Consider the following 16,905-nt stretch of genomic DNA (forward strand, 5'->3'; position numbering starts at 1 on the left):
TATTCCTTTCTTGGGCACCAGGGAATACCAACCCGATCCGCTCTGCTCAGGAGGTACCTCTTCCACGGCACCCTTCAGCAATAGGGCTCTCAGTTCTTCTTGGAGCTGCTGTCCCAGTTGGATTGGAGGTGGGGGTGGTCTGTTCAGCGGTTTTCTTAGAAAAGGGAGACACTAATCCCATTGAATGAGCTGTAAAGCTCAGGCATCTGAAGTAATTCCTGCCACTGGAGCAAATGCGGTCAACCACGCTCCAACTGGTGCACTGTGAGAGGGGAAATCAAAGCGGCGTTGGAGGCTGGGCCACCCCTGCCGCTGCCTGTTGACATCTATAAGCCACTCTGTGCCACATCCGGAGTGCAAGAAACGCTTCTGCCCTTGCCTGGCCGGTGGGAGCTGCACTCTTCTGCCATAAGCAGCCCATACATTCGGCGATGTCCAGGCCCGTACGCAGTGACTGCTTGGCCACTTCCTTCCCATCCTCCACTAGCTGTAGGAAGCCCTCGCGCATCTCTCCTTCCTGCACATACTGGGCAGCATTTTCCACCCCCGTCCATAGACCGAAGGAGTATTTGGCAAAACTGCTTGCCACATTGGTAGATTTAAGGGCCATGCTACCCGAAATGAATGCCTTCTTTGCCAAGCCATCTACTTTTTTTGCGTCTCTGTCTGGGGGCATCTAGATGATGCAGGTCTTGAAGAGACCGTAGCAGCTTACATAACAAGTCCCTCCGGGGAAGGGTGAGAGGAGAGGTATGAGGGGTCTCCTCTAGCCAGCCTGTAGTGCCCGGAAATGGTGGAGCTGAAGGGAGGAATGGAACATGGGGTTTGCCATAGAGCTGTCAAATGATCGGCAATGGCCGGGTTCAGAGGCATATGACGTTCAGTGGCAAGACCTTCCACTAGGATGTCAGTAAGGTCATAACTGTTGTGTGCACTCCCAGGGTGTCAATAACCCATTCTACCAGAGCCCTGTATTTAGATATATTATGAAGATAGCGCTGGGACTGCAGAAACTCTAGGTCAGGCGAAGTGTCCAGACCACTGGCGTCTTGCAGGCCTTGAGCTAGTTGTAGAAGCCTATTCTGGTCATCAAAATAGTCAACCCCACCTGAACCCAATAACATTGGGTAGACATCTTGGTCATCAGCATTGTGATCACTGAAGATACCAGTCAGGGTCTTTAAAAATTTGGACCGGAGTTGTATTGTGAAGATTTTGTCGCTAACCGTCGATGACGAGGGTTTGTCTTTCGGCACCGTGATGGTGGGTGTCCGTGTCGATCGTGATGCAGTAGTGTCGACATCCTTGGACGCAGCGGAGTAATCTGGCTTCCACAGTATTTCTTTCGACTGTGAAAGATCAATTGGTGCCGACATAGTTGGTACCGGGGCACTAGAGGGGTCGGGTACACTGAGTGCCGCTCTTGGCTCAGAGGCATGCTGCTTGTGGGAGCTGTGCCGACTGCAGCATGCTGCTTGAACATTCACGCATCGAGGATTTGAAATCCTCCCACTCCTGGTGGATGGTAGGCCCAGCTGATGGCTCACCTTTTTCGGTTGACGACTCGGAATCCCGACAAGGGCAGTGGCGCCTTTTCTTTTTTCGGGAAGAGGAAGAGTGGCTCCTCCAGTGACACCTTTTCTTCTTCTGCTGCTGTTTCTCAGCGGTATGCCACTCGGTTTCGGCTTCCGAAGACCGAACCGTTGACTGTGCCGTGCCAGAGATTTTGAGGGCGGTTGACGCAGAGCGAGTTTGGCAGCTTGGTCGCGGAGGGATTTCGGTTGCATCTTGGTGCACGACGGACACCTGTCAGTCCTGTGACCCATGCCGTGGCACCCGAGACACAACTCGTGTGTGTTGGTAAGGGACATCTTGGTGCCACAATCGGAACACTGCTTGAAACCAGACACAAGTGCGACCAACATCTCCTGTCAAGGAATTACTAAAAAAAGTACACGTTTTCTGCCGAAAACGTTGAGGAGTCAAAACTCTGTTCCTAAAGCAGGTTGCTACTACACGGAAAAAAGGAACTGAGGTCTGGGTGTAGTGACGCGCTACTTATTCGATGCTCGACGTCAAGTCCGGAGAAGACGATCAGACGGCAAGCAAGACGGATCGATGATAAACGGCCACCTATCGAAAATAATTCGGAAGCAGCGAAGCTGGAGGGCATATCCATCAGTTGAGGAATCTGCGGGAGAAAAGCAATCCGTTGCAGTAGGTTGTTCTTGTGGTAGTAAGACAGATGGAAGAGGCAAAGAGGCTGCCCCTTTTAAAGAAGTCATTTAAAGGAAGAGTGCCTTGCCTATCTGAAGAGGTGGAAGTTCTGGTCGAAGTCTACCTAATAATTTAACAGTACCGAGTAGTGGTAGTAGTACTTAAACTCTGGTGGTATATTAAGTTGTCAGCAGATGTCGCATTGAATTGAGTTGAAGCCGTAACGTACTGTGGGGCAAAGGTGACTGTTCTCACAGTACCAACTGTAGAAGTGGGGTTGTTGATAAGAGAAGCAGCAGCCCAGAGAAAGCATCCTGGCAAATATAGCAAATGTAAAGTTGCAACTGAAAAAGTACTAAAGGACTGTATATTATTGACTTTTAGGAATATTACGCTGTCTTTTAAATTGTGGATATTTATCATGAAGAAGAGACAATTTACCATCATAACCAGGATTACCATTGGTGCTATATCTTTTCTGGAATTTGGAAGGGGATCTTTTCAGCCAGGAACAAAGAATTGTTACCAGTGGATTATTGTTTGATGAACATTTGTTTTGACTTGGAACTTTCAAGAGCTGGTTCAAAACCTTTCTTTTCTTTTGTTGAACATTTAGAGTCAACTTTGAATCCTGGGGAAGGCATGTCACACAGGACCAGAGAAGGCCATTCAGATATAGTTTATTATATTGTGTTGATATAGAATTTCTTTTGTATATTTGTTGTTTAGTGTGAAGACCAGTTTTCCCCTGCTAGAGAATGTTCCCTTAGCCTTTAGACTAGGGAGTGAATTCCTCTGTATAGTAGGGCAAACACGGTATTTTCTTTATATAATTTCTTTAAAAAATGGCATATTACTACACCTCGCATTACCGACCCCTCACACAGCACAGTGGTGCCTCACACTGAGGGGAGGAAGGCAATCAGGACCAGCCTGACCTCCCATAGCTGCAGCAAAATGATATGTTCCTGTGCCTTTGTCGGTAACCAGAGTCTGCTCACCATAAGATCTAGCATAAGAGTACCCAAACCATTTAGGGAAGCATCTGTGACTGCAGTCAATTGAGGCCAGGGGTGCCGAAACAAGTTCTTTTGCAGAGTCCAACACATAAGATCATGAGACAGCCTGTCTGAGACCTGTTAAAAGTATGGCTTGTTGCCCTGGAACTGTGACCACCGTCAATGAAGAAGCCACTGAAGCAACCTCATGCAAAACCAGGTCTCTGGTGCCACAAGGGCGCCGGAGGCCATGAAGCCCAAAAGAAGCAGAAGCGCAGAGGCCAGGACCAGTCTCTGGGCCTGGAAGACATGCACCATCTGAAGGATTGGCCATAACCAGATATTCGTGAGGGGAGGACTGGCCAAGGTGGATGTCCAAGACTGCTCCAATTAAGCAGAGGGACTGGAACACTGAAACATGTGACTTCTTGAAATCAGGGGGAAGCCCAAACTGTGCAATAGGCTCTATGTGCAGTACAGATGTTCCAACAACGACGATGGGGTGCAGGAATGAATGAGCCAATCATCCAGGTGGAATAAAGGGCTCGACTTGGGTTGGAGTTAGAGGTGAAAACACAAACGCCATTTTAAAACCGAGTCCTGGCAAAAAGACCCAACCGGGGAATAAATATTAAATAAATAACCCGGCGGTATCTTTAACATTGCACCAAAAAAGTGGTGCGTTTAAAATGAATGGGGAAAATCCCATAGGAAATATTCTGGTGGAATATTTCGCGTGGTAACCACTGCCACCAGCCAGAAACTCGACGAGGGGGGACTGCACAGTGCCTCCTCGAAAAACAGACCCAGGGACAATCTACCCCTACCAGTACTTCCACAATATGATGGTTTGTACTGGTTCTGTTCACAATTTAAGACTAGTAAAGTCAATGGTGACTTTACATGCCCTGGGAGACAGTAGTCAGTCCCAGGGTATGGAGTCTATGTTTGGTGGTTCCTATAACACCCCTGTGTTACTGCACTGAGGGTGCTGTGTAACGCACATCCCAAAAACACATGAAGCCCTATGGAATAAAAGACCCCATAGCCCATAAAACACATTACAAAGTCAAAGGACATTCTCAAATCATGCCTGAGAGTGGGAGAAAAAGAGCCTCACTCTTAGCAGGAGAAAAAAATAAACCCCAAAAATCCAGCAAAGCTGCTGGGGGACTCACTAGGTTTGGGACATTAGCCTATACAGAGAATTCTCAATAACAATGTGACCAAATCCAGGTCCACGAATCCCCAACGCTGGAACAGGGGCAACAAGGAGTCGCTGTACAATTCCCACTCGTAGGTTTTGAACATCAAGCGACTCAGCTGGTCCGCTTCTACATTGCTGTCCCCTGGCAGGCGGACTGCCGAAATCCAAATTCTCTCCATAAGGGCCCATCCCCAGATCAAAACGGCCTCCATGCATGGGGGGGGGGGGGGCACCCTGCACGTTCAGGTAAAACATTGTATTAGAATCTTCCAGCCTGACCAGCACAGACTTATCCCAGATTAGAGGCAAAAAAGCCTTGAGGGCCAGGCCCACTGCCCGGAGCTAGAGAAGATTGATATGTAGGAGGGCTTCCGTCTTGGACCATGCTCCATGAATCGCATAGCCCTCCACAGTAACCCTCGAGCCCGAAAGAGAGGAGTCAGTCGTCACCACCAGGGAAGGCTCGGTCGAGTGAAGAGGGCTCCTACTGAAACACTGCCATTAATCAGCCACCAGCTTAGAACGGGCAAAAGGAGCGGTGGAATTGGGATCTTGTCTGACTGAGACACTGTTTCCTGATCCTAATTGGCCACAAGGTGGAGCTGGAGGTACCTCATCTTGAGACCAGAGTGCTGTACAGTCAGCACGCAGGAGGCCAACAGGCCCAGAATGTCCTGGAACCACCATGCCGAGGTGGTCGTGTTGGTCAGAAAGTGCCCCGCCACCTTGCGGAGGGACATCAGCCTCTCGGGCGTGCGGAACACCCAATGAATGGTAGTGTTCCAACACACCCCAAGGAAGACTAGGGGCCTCATTATGCGTATGGCGGCAGCCATGCCCTTAAAAAGGGCATGGCTGCCTCCATACCGGGTTCCAGTACCGGGTTCCTTCAATGAGGATTTACCGGGCTATTCCAACCATGGAGGACCCGGTAAGCCCTCATTGGAAAAACCCATGCCCATTCCCATTCCAGGCCCCATAGGCGCCCGTTATTAGCTCCCTGGTCCCCTCGCGGGAACCGCTAAGGACGCTTACCGGGTCCCGCAAGGGAACCTCTTAATAGGGTGTCACTTAATGAAGGCTACTGGTCCCGTACCAGCACCCTTCATTACGGGAGCGCCATGGCCGTAATGAGGCACTGCATCTTGAGATGGGCATAACCGATTTCTTCCGGTTGAGGGAAAAACTACAGCTGATGAATGGTATCTGCCAATCTCTGGCAGGGGTGCACCACCACTTCGGGGAGCCCAGCCCTCACAAACCAGTCATCCAGAGAAGGGTACAGGTGATGACCCTCCAAGAGAAGAAGGCTCGCCACTGCATTCATCAAATTTGTGAAGATACGAGGGCCGAGTTCAGGCTGAAGGGCAGCACTTTGTGCTGGTAGTGTTCCAACATAATCATGAACCGCAGAAACATCTGATGTGGCCGATATATGGGTAAATGCAGGTATGCATCCTTGAGGTCCAGCCCCTATAGGGCTCAATGGGAAGGGGGAAGATGCTAATAACGGTACCGCAATGTTTTTTTTACCTTTATCAATTAGGGATGGCCTTAGGTGAAGCCATCAGATTGCTATGTACAATGAGAAAACAAACCCCTTAACATTACATATTGTGAGGGGTCAGAAATGAGAGACGGACACAAAGGTAACTTTTTGTCAAGGTTTGCCATTTATTCAAACAAAAAGGGTTTGATAAACGCCTCTTTCCCTATCCTAAAAGGGAGGTCGCTGCCTAGCAAACAAAAACTAAAGAAAAATGACAGTGTCCAAAACAGCTCTGACCCTCACACTAATACACACAACAAAATTATACAAGGAAAGTATGGCTAATTTAATTCAACAAAACAATTTCTTAATTAAAACTTAAAAAGTTCTTGAAAATACTCCTTACAACCAGGGTTGAACTCCCTTCCCCTTCCCCTGGATCAATTCAAGAATACAGTGGGTCTACTTTTGATTCAACAAAGTTCTATTCAAGGTAACGGAAAAAGTATTTTTCAACCACTGTGTCTTACTCCAGGATACAACAAATGTATCTTCTAAAATGTTTGGATGATAATTCAAAACAACTCAATGTTTTACACAATTTCTCTCTTGAAAAGAGAATTGTCTTTTTTTTCCACAAACACTAGTTCAAAACAATGTAACTGTTCTGTTATCATGTACCTTCTTTTTTAAAGAGACTACTTCTTGTCAAGATAGCACTTCAATCTTTCTTAATAGCTCTTTTTGAAATAAAACACTTTAATCAGGATAGAAAATAAACTTGTCTAAGGGATGCCACTGTTTGTCAAACAAATGATAAGAAAATGGGTTTTCCCGATTCGAGAAAGGTTATTTCAACACACCTTTTTGGCACAAATTATTTTATCAAACCATCTTCTTTCCTGGTCCATTCTCCTGCCAAGACCAACCACTACAAGACCTTCCTTGGTATACTTGCCTGCCAGGATGAAAACTTCTACAACTACTTTCAAACTTGATGGCAATATTGATCCCAGAATTCTCCACGCTAATCTCTCTTGGAAGGAGGTTTGCCTAATAACTGCCTTTTCTTATAGTCTCTTGACAACTTGTATTCCATATTTCCCCAAACTGAGAACAAAATATAGAAGAAATATTCTCAAAGTGTCTTTCAATAGCTTCTAAACAGACTCTCGACTGATAGCAGTTTGGGTTACAAGCTTCCTACAGTTGACATCCCAAAAAAGAAGAGTTGCGCCCTTGTCGGCTCTGTATGGTTTCACAGTCTCTTTACTGTTGACAATATGAGATCCAAGCTGTCCCATAAGTATCTCTCTTAAAAGGGGATTTATGCCTTGGTTGCTTCATTAAGGTTCTCTCACAACTTCTTGGCTGGTGGTAATGCTGGTTATGAGCTTAGCCCAGTGGTAGACTAAGTATGTTTTCCTCATAGCCTCTTGGCTGTTGGTAATACTGGTTAGAGGCTTTCCACACTGGTAGTTCTATTGAAATCTAACATCCCCCACTGTTAGTCTCTTATTATGGAACTTTCGCTTTGCCACTGTTGCTCGATTTCTTTATGTATTCAATACTCATAAAAAGGTTTCTGCTTTGATTCATTAATTGTTCAATATTCAAAATGGTTACTGTGTAACAACTTTCTGCTATGTAGCGTCCCAGGGGGCAGCATTCACATTCAAACAACTCACTGGTTCTCTGCAGCAGCTCCTTCTCACCGTCAGACTTCACATTCAGCCAGCTCTCTCTCGCTTCTGCGAACCTCCGATAAGCTGCATTTTGGTATGCTGGAGCGTCGACAGCTTTGTTGATCATCCGCGGCTTCACCGACCTGCTGTATGCTGCGCTGGGAGCAAGTCTCCTCTCCAGGTGGGCTTCGCCTTAGCATGCTGCTTCCCGCTGCACATAATCTGCAATTCAGTTTGTTTTCACACTTCGTGGTGACTTCTACTGGCGTGCTTCTCGCCATGGCTGCTCCTGCTCCTCGAATAGCTTAGGCTCCCTCAGCTATGCTTCCTGTACAACCTTCAGTAACGCTTTGGCCTTCTTCCTCTGCTTCACCTTATTTCCACAGCTGTCCCTCATTTTGGGATTTAAATATCCCACTCCAGTGCCTTGGTCGGCAGCAACTAGACTGCACCTATGAAAATTCAACATTCTGAGTCCTCATTGCCTCCAAATCATTCTTCCTCATCCTAGTACTTCTAGCATTATGGGAACTGAAGTCCATAGAGGATTGTGTGACAGTTTGTTCTATGTTACTTTCAGTTAATTCAGACTGCTTTATGAACAGAGTTTTTAGAGTAAGAGGAGGTTGTGTAAACAGTTTGTAATTCCACATTAGATTGAGGACTTCTAATTAAAACAGAATTAGGACAATTCAAGGTTCTCATTTTTAATTTCTGAACCCTTGAGGCACCAATCTTATTCTTTTTAGAAGCCTTCTCAGGACAGGTTCTTTGAGTATTTATATGGGAGGAACTCTTACACCGCTAGCATGCCATTATGTATCTAGGAATAATTTCATCGTCATCCTCAGAAGATGAATACTGCGTTTCTCCTGAGTCCCACCTTCCCCCTGTTATCTCCTCCCATGTGATCCTTCCCCCTGATAGTACAACGTCCTTTCACAGCGGGATTTTTTTTCCGCAGGGTTTTTTTTACTGCATATTTTTTGCTGCAAAACAACTTTTTTTGGGGGGCGGGGGGGAAGGGGTTTACAATAATATATAAATTGGGTGTGGGTGTTCGGGAATATATAAAAAATTAAATGATATGGGGGGTTGGGAGGGAACACCCCCAAAAATAAAAATAAAAATATTCAATGAGTTTTTTCGTAAAGCAATCTGCAGTAAAAAACCCTGGAAAAAACATCCTGCAATGAAATGACATAGAACTCCCTCCCCCCCCCCCGCGATACCACCCCCAAGGTTAGGATCAGGTAGTGGCTGCCTTCCCCCCTGGCCACATGGGAGGAGACTTTAGGCTGGGACTTGGTGATGAATTGTAGGATTCATCACAATATATAGAAAATTCCCCCTAACCAATCCCTCCACCAGTAGGTTTTTGCAACCAAGGTTGTGATGCGACATTGTTTATGATCTATTTTGTGGTTGAAACCTGATGTTTTGCATTGGATAGCCAGAGAGCTCTGGAGACTTGTGTGCTCGTTGCTGTCCCTGCTTTATAAGGACTGTTAATAAAGCAGAACTTTGCCATTTACCTTGACTATTTCCGTTATCGGGCGCAGGATTTCCCAGCCTTTCTTTTCTGCTTGATCTGGAGTCTTTTGGCGCTCCATTATACCAACATCCCTGATAAGGACGCCTGGGCTAGGGAGGAGGAACGGCAAGGGAAGTTAAGCCAGAGGAGGACAGCCCTAGCGCCAAAAATCCCAAGCCTCGAGTACCCCAGAGAACATCCAAATTCAGCATCCAACTGGTCTGTAAATCCTGGAATAAACACCCTTGGACTTGCTATTCGAGTCGGAGTGGTTATTTGTGGCATTCACCCCGTCACACAAGCTACAAAGTTCATTTTCATATTATTCAAAGTGATACTGTCTTAAATTTTATTCTGGTCTATCCCTCATTCGTCTTAGTAGCTAGCCTTAATCACTCAATGACAGCTACTACTAGGTGAACCATGGAATGTTTAAAAATGGTCTGTTTGCTTACGTAGTTAAGAACAGCATATGAAAATAGGTTTGGAGGATTCCTTAGACGATGCACAGTAAGAAAAGCATAGTACCCAATGAACCAATGGAGTGCCCTCTGAACCAATGGACTTGTGTGTGATCTATCAAGTGTAGTTGCCAACATGCGAGAGGACTGAGTTAGATCGGAACCAGTTCAATAAATGTACCTGTTTTCAAGATGAACTCAAGCAATTTCCGAAGAATGATGTGCAAAGATGAGTCGCCAATGGAGGAAAATCCAACAGAAATCTTCTCAGAACTGCGTGGTGCAGTGAAAGAACCATCCAACATCGATATATACTGCGAATGTCCAAGTGCCACCACAGGCTGCTTCTGCTCGGTGCGCACAGTTTGGCTGAGATAAGCAGTGAGTGTGAAAACAGCTCCTGCCACCACAGGCATCAGCTCTTGAGCAGCATCATCATCCAGAATCTGGGGAGAGGAAGGAGAGAAATTATCATTTTTCTTTTTTTTAAATCCCACTGTTAATATGGGTAACATTGTTTAGAATACAAATGGAACATAATAAATGTCCACAACATTATTGATTCAAATATAAAGCTTCACAAAATCTAAAGTAAATGAACAGAGGCCGAGTAATTCTCTATTGACGAAAACATGAGCCACATTTGCGTCATGAGGCAGATTCAAACCAAACAATCACAAACTGCACTCTAGACTAATGCTCAGGCATGAATTAACGGACGTGTAGACGAATGGTAAAAAGAGAAATTAAATATTACTCACCAAAATCCCTGTGACACTCTTAGCACACATCACTCTTTGCACACACTTTCACAAAACTCTTGACACCCCAAGTCAAAAAAGGGAAACCTTGCATACAATTTTTAACAGTATGAAAAAGATTTTCGATCATTTATCAAAAAAACTGTCTCTTCGACAGTAGCTACAGGAATAAATTCCATTCAACTTGGGCCAGTCAATTAAACTACACTCAAAGAGGATGCATTAGTGGAGAACCCTGAACTCCTTTAGGAGCAGTACCATGTCCCCATATCAGCACGTCACAAATGCTTACAATTAATTTAAAGATTCTACCACAGGAATGAAATGTGTTAAGTAAAGTTGTAGGTTGAGGGCGCGTGCTAGAGTGTAGCTGCCTTTATGTCAGCTCTGCAGCGATCGAACTTTAATCCTGAAGTATAAACATCTTGCCCCGCAATCTTGACGCAAAATGGATAAGATCTCCTGCAGGTGGTCTGCTTAATTGACGGGGCTTCTGGCACTCGGCCGTTGATTTGACAGCAGCCCTGGACTGCGCACCGATGAACACTGGTGTTACATGTGAGGCATTGCTGGCAGGAAGCTGGGTTGGGTGCAATTCCTGTGCCGGGGACAGTGAGGCTGCCGGTCCTTGGGGGGCTGTGGGTCATGTTCTGGTTGGACCCTTACTGTGGCCCCTCGACACCCAGTGCTCTGGACTGGCTTGGGGTGGAAGGTGAGGCACAGTGGTGCTCTGGGACAGAGGAGAGATTGCCATACAATTGCAAACACTGCAGGATGGTGGCGGGATGCCGACCAGCTCCATGGGTGTGTGTGTGTGATGCTGACCGGCCCACCTCACCCTCCTCTGACAACCTCCCAGCCTGCTAACCAGTGTGGGGGATTGAACGCTTTACGTGATCTTATATCTGTGGCTGCTCCACTTCTGGAGTACATTGGGTCTGCACTATATTGAGAGGCCGCCAACTAGAGTTACTAGTTGACAGGGGACCATTATTGCTGCGGCATGGCGTATGGTCTCGTGGCCCTAATCTACCTGCATTGGAAGGCCCACTGGTATGGAACCTTTCACCTTTTCCTTGAATTCTCCTAGAATCTGGGCCATATTTTCCTTTGGTTTGCATTGCTCTTTAGCCGGTCGCCTGTTGCCATCATGACCAAGGACAAGCCTTGGAAATCTAGCTACCAGAGCAAAATGGAGGCGAGCGCCGCTGTACTACTGATACCGCATGGGAACCCTCAGGTATGGCTCAATGTAAATACAGAGCCCCTCCTCCCATAGCCCCATCGACTCACGATTCCCCTCCAAGCAAGATGGAATGCAAGCTTTTGCTGACTCGAGGTAATCTATGGAAAGGAAAAGTGGATACCCTCTGCATCAATGTGAGTCTTCTTCGGCAGGATTTTTATAAAATATCTGCCTGGGTGGGCGGGGTGGAGACCAGTGTTTCCAACATAGAGGATACTCTTTCTATGGTCGAGAATCAGCTGGTGGAATCCCTACGTCGCACCAAGATTCTGGAAGAAAGAATGGCGGATGCTGAGCAGCATTTCGAAGCGCAGCAACGTCCGAATAGTGAGAGAGCTGATGGACCTTCTGCTGAACTCTGTTTGGAATCCTGGTTTAAAGAGTTGGTATGACCCACCAGGCTGTTCAACTTCTTCTCGGTTTAGAGGGCACATTGGGTTCCAGCTATGCACCAGCCCCTGGGGGCTCCACCCAGAGTAATTGTCACCAAGGTCCTAAACTTCAAGGACTGGGGGTGTTTTCAACCAAGTGGGACTTCAGGTATCTATGTGAATTCGGGGGTGAATGTATTGGATGGCGCTGGGTTGTGGTGGGAAGGCTGACTCAGGCCACGCCTACCCCACCCCTACCTCTAGCCGCCCCCCCCCCCCCCCATTTCCTCTGTGGCTTCCTAGATCCTAATTGGGCCTCACTTTACACAGGAATGGTAGTTTATTAGGGTGGAGCCGCTGCGAGCTGGAGAGTGTTTCTGGCTGTCTTGCTCTTGCCTCAACTTTACACCAGGTTGAATGTTTGGGCAACAGATATAACAGGTTCCTGCGTTGCATGGGGAGAGGGCATTTGCTGGGTTTTGTTTATCAACCAGTGCCTAGGTTATACTCTGATCATGTGGCTTACTATATGCCTCCTTGTGCCTATTGCTGGGTACTGTACACATGTTGAGAATCCCTCATGAATACAATGGGTAAGACATGTTTGTATTGCATGTCGTTGAAAGTCAATGGCCTGTGTGATAAGGTTAAAAGAGGTATAGTGCTGCAATTCCTTAATCAGCACAAGCCCCCACCCCATTGCTTTTCTTCAAGAGACGCATCCTACTGGTAATGACTAAATTCTTTCATAAATCGGACTATGAGGGGGATTCCATGCCGGCTTCACTAGAGGGTCTACTGGCGGGTGCTGATCCTATTACAGTTTGCGACAACAGAGGCAGGTATATAATGTGTTTTTTTTTTTTCCAGGGGGAACTGGTGGGATTGGTTGATGTTTATTCTCTGCCGCCGCTACATACCGACTTGCTGACGAGCCTTAAAACACTTGTGCATAGGCACGTTATAAATGCCATATTATATCATAGAACTGCAGGAGCTGCTGGTTAAATACAATGCTTACTTGTGGGTGGGGACTTCAATAATGTAACGCATCGAGCTTTAGACCGCTAAACTCTCTCGACATCTAGTACTCGTTCCCCGACCAGACTCCATGACTTTGTGAGAGCCTTGAGTTTAGTGGATGTATGGCGTACATATTACCCTCAGAAACAAGGCTACTCATTTCATTCTAGGATGCACTGGTCACTATCCCAAATTGATTACTTCCTTATGCCGTCTACTGGTTTTACTCATGTCTAAGGCATACAAATATCCCCCTAGATGCATTTCGGATAATTCCAGCTATTGTTGTATCCAGTAATGGTCGGTTGTACTTAACTACCAAGGCCAATTGGCGTCTTTATTCACACTATTTGGGTTTCCCGGAGGTCGTAGAGGGACATACGGATAAGACTGCAGAATATTTTGAGCTGAAAGACTGCTCGGTGGATGACCCCCAAGTATTGTGGGAGGGTTACAAAACTATTGCGTGGGGAGGTGATTTCAATCCTCGCGGCAAGGGAAAAGAATAGGAACGAGGAACTTACTACCTTGGAATTTGAAATGACTATAGTCTGGAAACCAAATTCATCGCTGACTACTAACCGGATATGCAGAGACTGTTGCTGCAGACTCGGGATGCCCATTATAACTGCGTGATCGATAAATCTCACCAGTCCCACCTGGCCTCCCATGCTCGGTTATGAGGTTGGGGAGAAGGCCTGGAAGAGGTTGGCCGTGTTTGGAAAAACTGAATTTGTCCCCAAACTGTGTGTATGTGATTAAGGATGCTGAGGGCGAAGGCAGGGCAAGCATGTGACCGCTCCTGCCAATCAGCGGGAAGTTAATCAGGCCAAACACTATTTAAGGGCCAGACTCCATGACAAGAGTGGGAGGGAGTTTTGTAGAAAAGAGAAGCTGAATTGTAGTGTTTAAGAGAAAGAAGATTGCTGGAGCAGAGAGAATGATTGCTGGACTGGCTGTAAGACCTGGACTGGAAAGGCAGATTGCAAGACCTGGAGAGGAAAGAAATACTGCTGGGCAGACAGTAAGATCTGAAAAGAACAGGCAGAAGGTTAGAACCAGAGAGGGAAGACTCTAGGGATGGCTGTAAAACATGGGAGTGAAAACAGATCGCAAGACCCAGAAATGAGGGGACGATTGCTGGGGAGATTATAAGACGTGGAGTGCAGTGGTGAATTTTAACTCCTGGAAAAGAGAAGCTGATTGTAAAATCTTGCGACTGGAGGCGACCAAAAGCCAGAGACCAGAAATACAGAAAGGGAAGGGCATTGAAGCAGAGGATGACATCATTCAGGTGAAGAGAGACCTATCCACTGCCCAAGTCGAGAAAAGGGAAGAGGAAGCAAAGGCCTTTGATGAGGAACAGACAGAGAGAGTGAAGACGAAGGCTCTGACCAAGGGGAAGGCATGAAAGGAAATGGCAGAGGGTCTGACAAGAGAAAGAATAGGCAGAGGCCCTAAAAATAAGAAAGAGGGGAAGAATCCCATCTTCTTCGTACTACTACTTGGGGAAATCTACAAAGTGAACATCTGAGAAACAGTGCCTGGCAGGTTAGTGAACCAGTCCTGAACAGGACATGCAACAAACCTGAGAGAGGAGTTTGAGACCCATATGAAACTGGGGAAGCCCACAAGTACAGTGCCTCAGGGTCTGGGACCCACATGGAGACAGGGAGATCCTGCAAGTACAGTACAGAAGGGTCAAGGGCCCATTGCAGTTTAAAGAAGTTTTTTTTGTGAAATACAACTTCTGGGGAAAAGAAGACGGTAAGAGCTACAGTCAAGTCTGACAGGATAGTAAACCAGGCTTAATGCTGCACTTGTGAACTTTGCTTTTTTGGTGGTTTCTTTTGCAAAGTACAACTTCCGGCGGAGAGAAGAAGAAACACAGTCAAGTCTAGCACAACAGTGAACAGACTTGATAAGACATTTGTGAAGTGGAGGAAGAAGAGGGGAAGGGCCCTCTGATACTTAGGAACTGTGTTTTCTTGACAAGAATTGAACATTAAGAATTGGAAATTTAAGTTGGAATCCAGAACGAGAGAAGCCTCCTAAATCAAGACAACACAGTTTCTCCTTAGTTAATTTAGCATGTAAGGGACGGAAATAGGTTAGGACACATGACGATGGGCATTTTAAGTTTTCGGGCACCCTGACAGAATCCTTAGTCTTTTTGTTGAGACAGGGAAACCCCTCTTAGAAATAGGGTCCGATAGGATTTCCTTTTCTTTTACTTTTAATAAAAGTTTTTGCCAAAAAATATGTCATGTCTGTGTCAGACTTGTACTTGTGCACCTTTATAGGTGGAAGAGAATTAAAGGGTAGATACCCTGGCCTAGGAGACAGAGACAGTGCTGTGTAGGAGGTGAAAGCAGCTTGGGGACTAAACAGGGAAAGAAGAACCTACAGTTTACTTGTGCAGCGAACACTGTATCAAACCCCAAACATCCTGACACCTTAAATAAACAGCATGCAATTTAATTGTTACAACTTGTGACAAGGGTGAAAAACCTGAATTAGAAAGAATGTGGGGGCTCTCAATTCAAATCCCATGGATGGGACCATAAATGATCGCATGGGAAACATTCACTAGGCCCCTCCAAATCTGAATCAGTTAGTTAGGAACTTTACCTCCATAGTTTCTATGGACCCCCAATCTCTTAGCTTTGTTTTTTAACCTGTTCTTACTATTTTAGGAGAATTAAAGCCTTCAGTATCACTTCTCCTGCCATCTGCGCATTTTGTTACGGGGAAACCAATTAGTCCATCAGACTATGGAGTTGGGAAACTAGGTTTACCTTTTTGTCTTACTTTTTAACTTTGCGCACAGCACCTTACAATGCAGTGCAAAGGGGATACTTTTTTTATCACCCTAGCCTTTTATACTTGTGTGATTTTTGGTTACTTTTATATGCGCCTAAAGACAACCTGGTGGCAGCAATTCTATTTGTACCATTTTTGTGTTATTTCTGGTGTGCACATTCGCGTTTACTGCATATGGCTACTAAACATGGCTAGTGCCCTAAGATGGCAACGCCACAAGATTCTTGCTTGTTCTTCGGCCATATTGTTGTTTGGCCTTCTTCCTGCCTTTCCAGGAAATCCCATATTAAGGCAGGTACTTACCCAGGAAAGCTGCAGCTTTCACCGACTAGTGATGCTGTTGTGCGTTTGGCACAGGACGAGGGGACTGTCTAGTCCCATTCCACATTCCTGGAGCCAGACAGTCTAGCTATGGGGCATGAGTGAAACCAATAGTTGTCCTTGATTGGACAACTACTGGATGTTTACATGGTGCAGATCCTTACCATTGGTGGGCTTGGACTGTCTTTCAGGCTGGATTCTGAGAACTCCTGCACCCATTTCCTCTGATCAGCGTTGAAGGCAAGAATCCCTTGTAGAATAACAGCTGACTAAAGATTTGAAGACTCCTCCTAAAGAGGTATAGCATCCTTTTCTGTGTCTGGCCAGGGGAAGCACTGCAGGACTAGCTGACCTGCGAAGGCCTGTGCAGTGTTTCAACTCCTGGACTGGTGAGATCAACAAGTCTCAACGACTTCTCAAGGTTGCAGCCATCCTGAGCCTTTGGAAGTGTCCCTGGACCACCCAGTCGACTGTCCAGCTCTCCGGTGGGCTACCTTGCTAGAACCGTCACTGTTCCGTGTTTGGAGCCAGAACTTTAGTGGTCACCAGCTTGTCTTATAAGTCGCCTTCCAGCCCAATTTCACCCTCCCAGCCTCACGTGATCCTCTCCTGAAAGGACTTTTGTAACTGAGTGGAAGGACATCTGCCATTGTCTGTGTGTGGTGGTTGTCGCTGGAACTTGCCTTACCCAGTCTTGTGATGTGTCCTAAAGAGGCTGCATTGGTGCATTTTGCATTTCTGCATCACCAAATGTTGCACTCTGCTCCTG

The 16,905-nt window shown here is 46.3% G+C and overlaps 1 protein-coding gene across 1 annotated transcript in view; it reads right to left on the reverse strand.

The window, feature by feature from the left end:
* The window catches only part of NUP205 (nucleoporin 205), a 1,887,652-nt gene that overhangs the window by 446,718 nt on the left and 1,424,029 nt on the right, over window positions 1-16,905 (reverse strand). The window contains exon 29 of the mRNA XM_069628771.1: window positions 9,773-10,037. Coding sequence (XP_069484872.1) covers window positions 9,773-10,037 — 265 coding nt within the window. The remainder of the gene's footprint in view (window positions 1-9,772; window positions 10,038-16,905) is intronic.

The sequence above is a fragment of the Ambystoma mexicanum genome, chromosome 12, assembly GCF_040938575.1.
Source record: "Ambystoma mexicanum isolate Mex_15411 chromosome 12, UKY_AmexF1_1, whole genome shotgun sequence".
NCBI classification, from domain to species: domain Eukaryota; kingdom Metazoa; phylum Chordata; class Amphibia; order Caudata; family Ambystomatidae; genus Ambystoma; species Ambystoma mexicanum.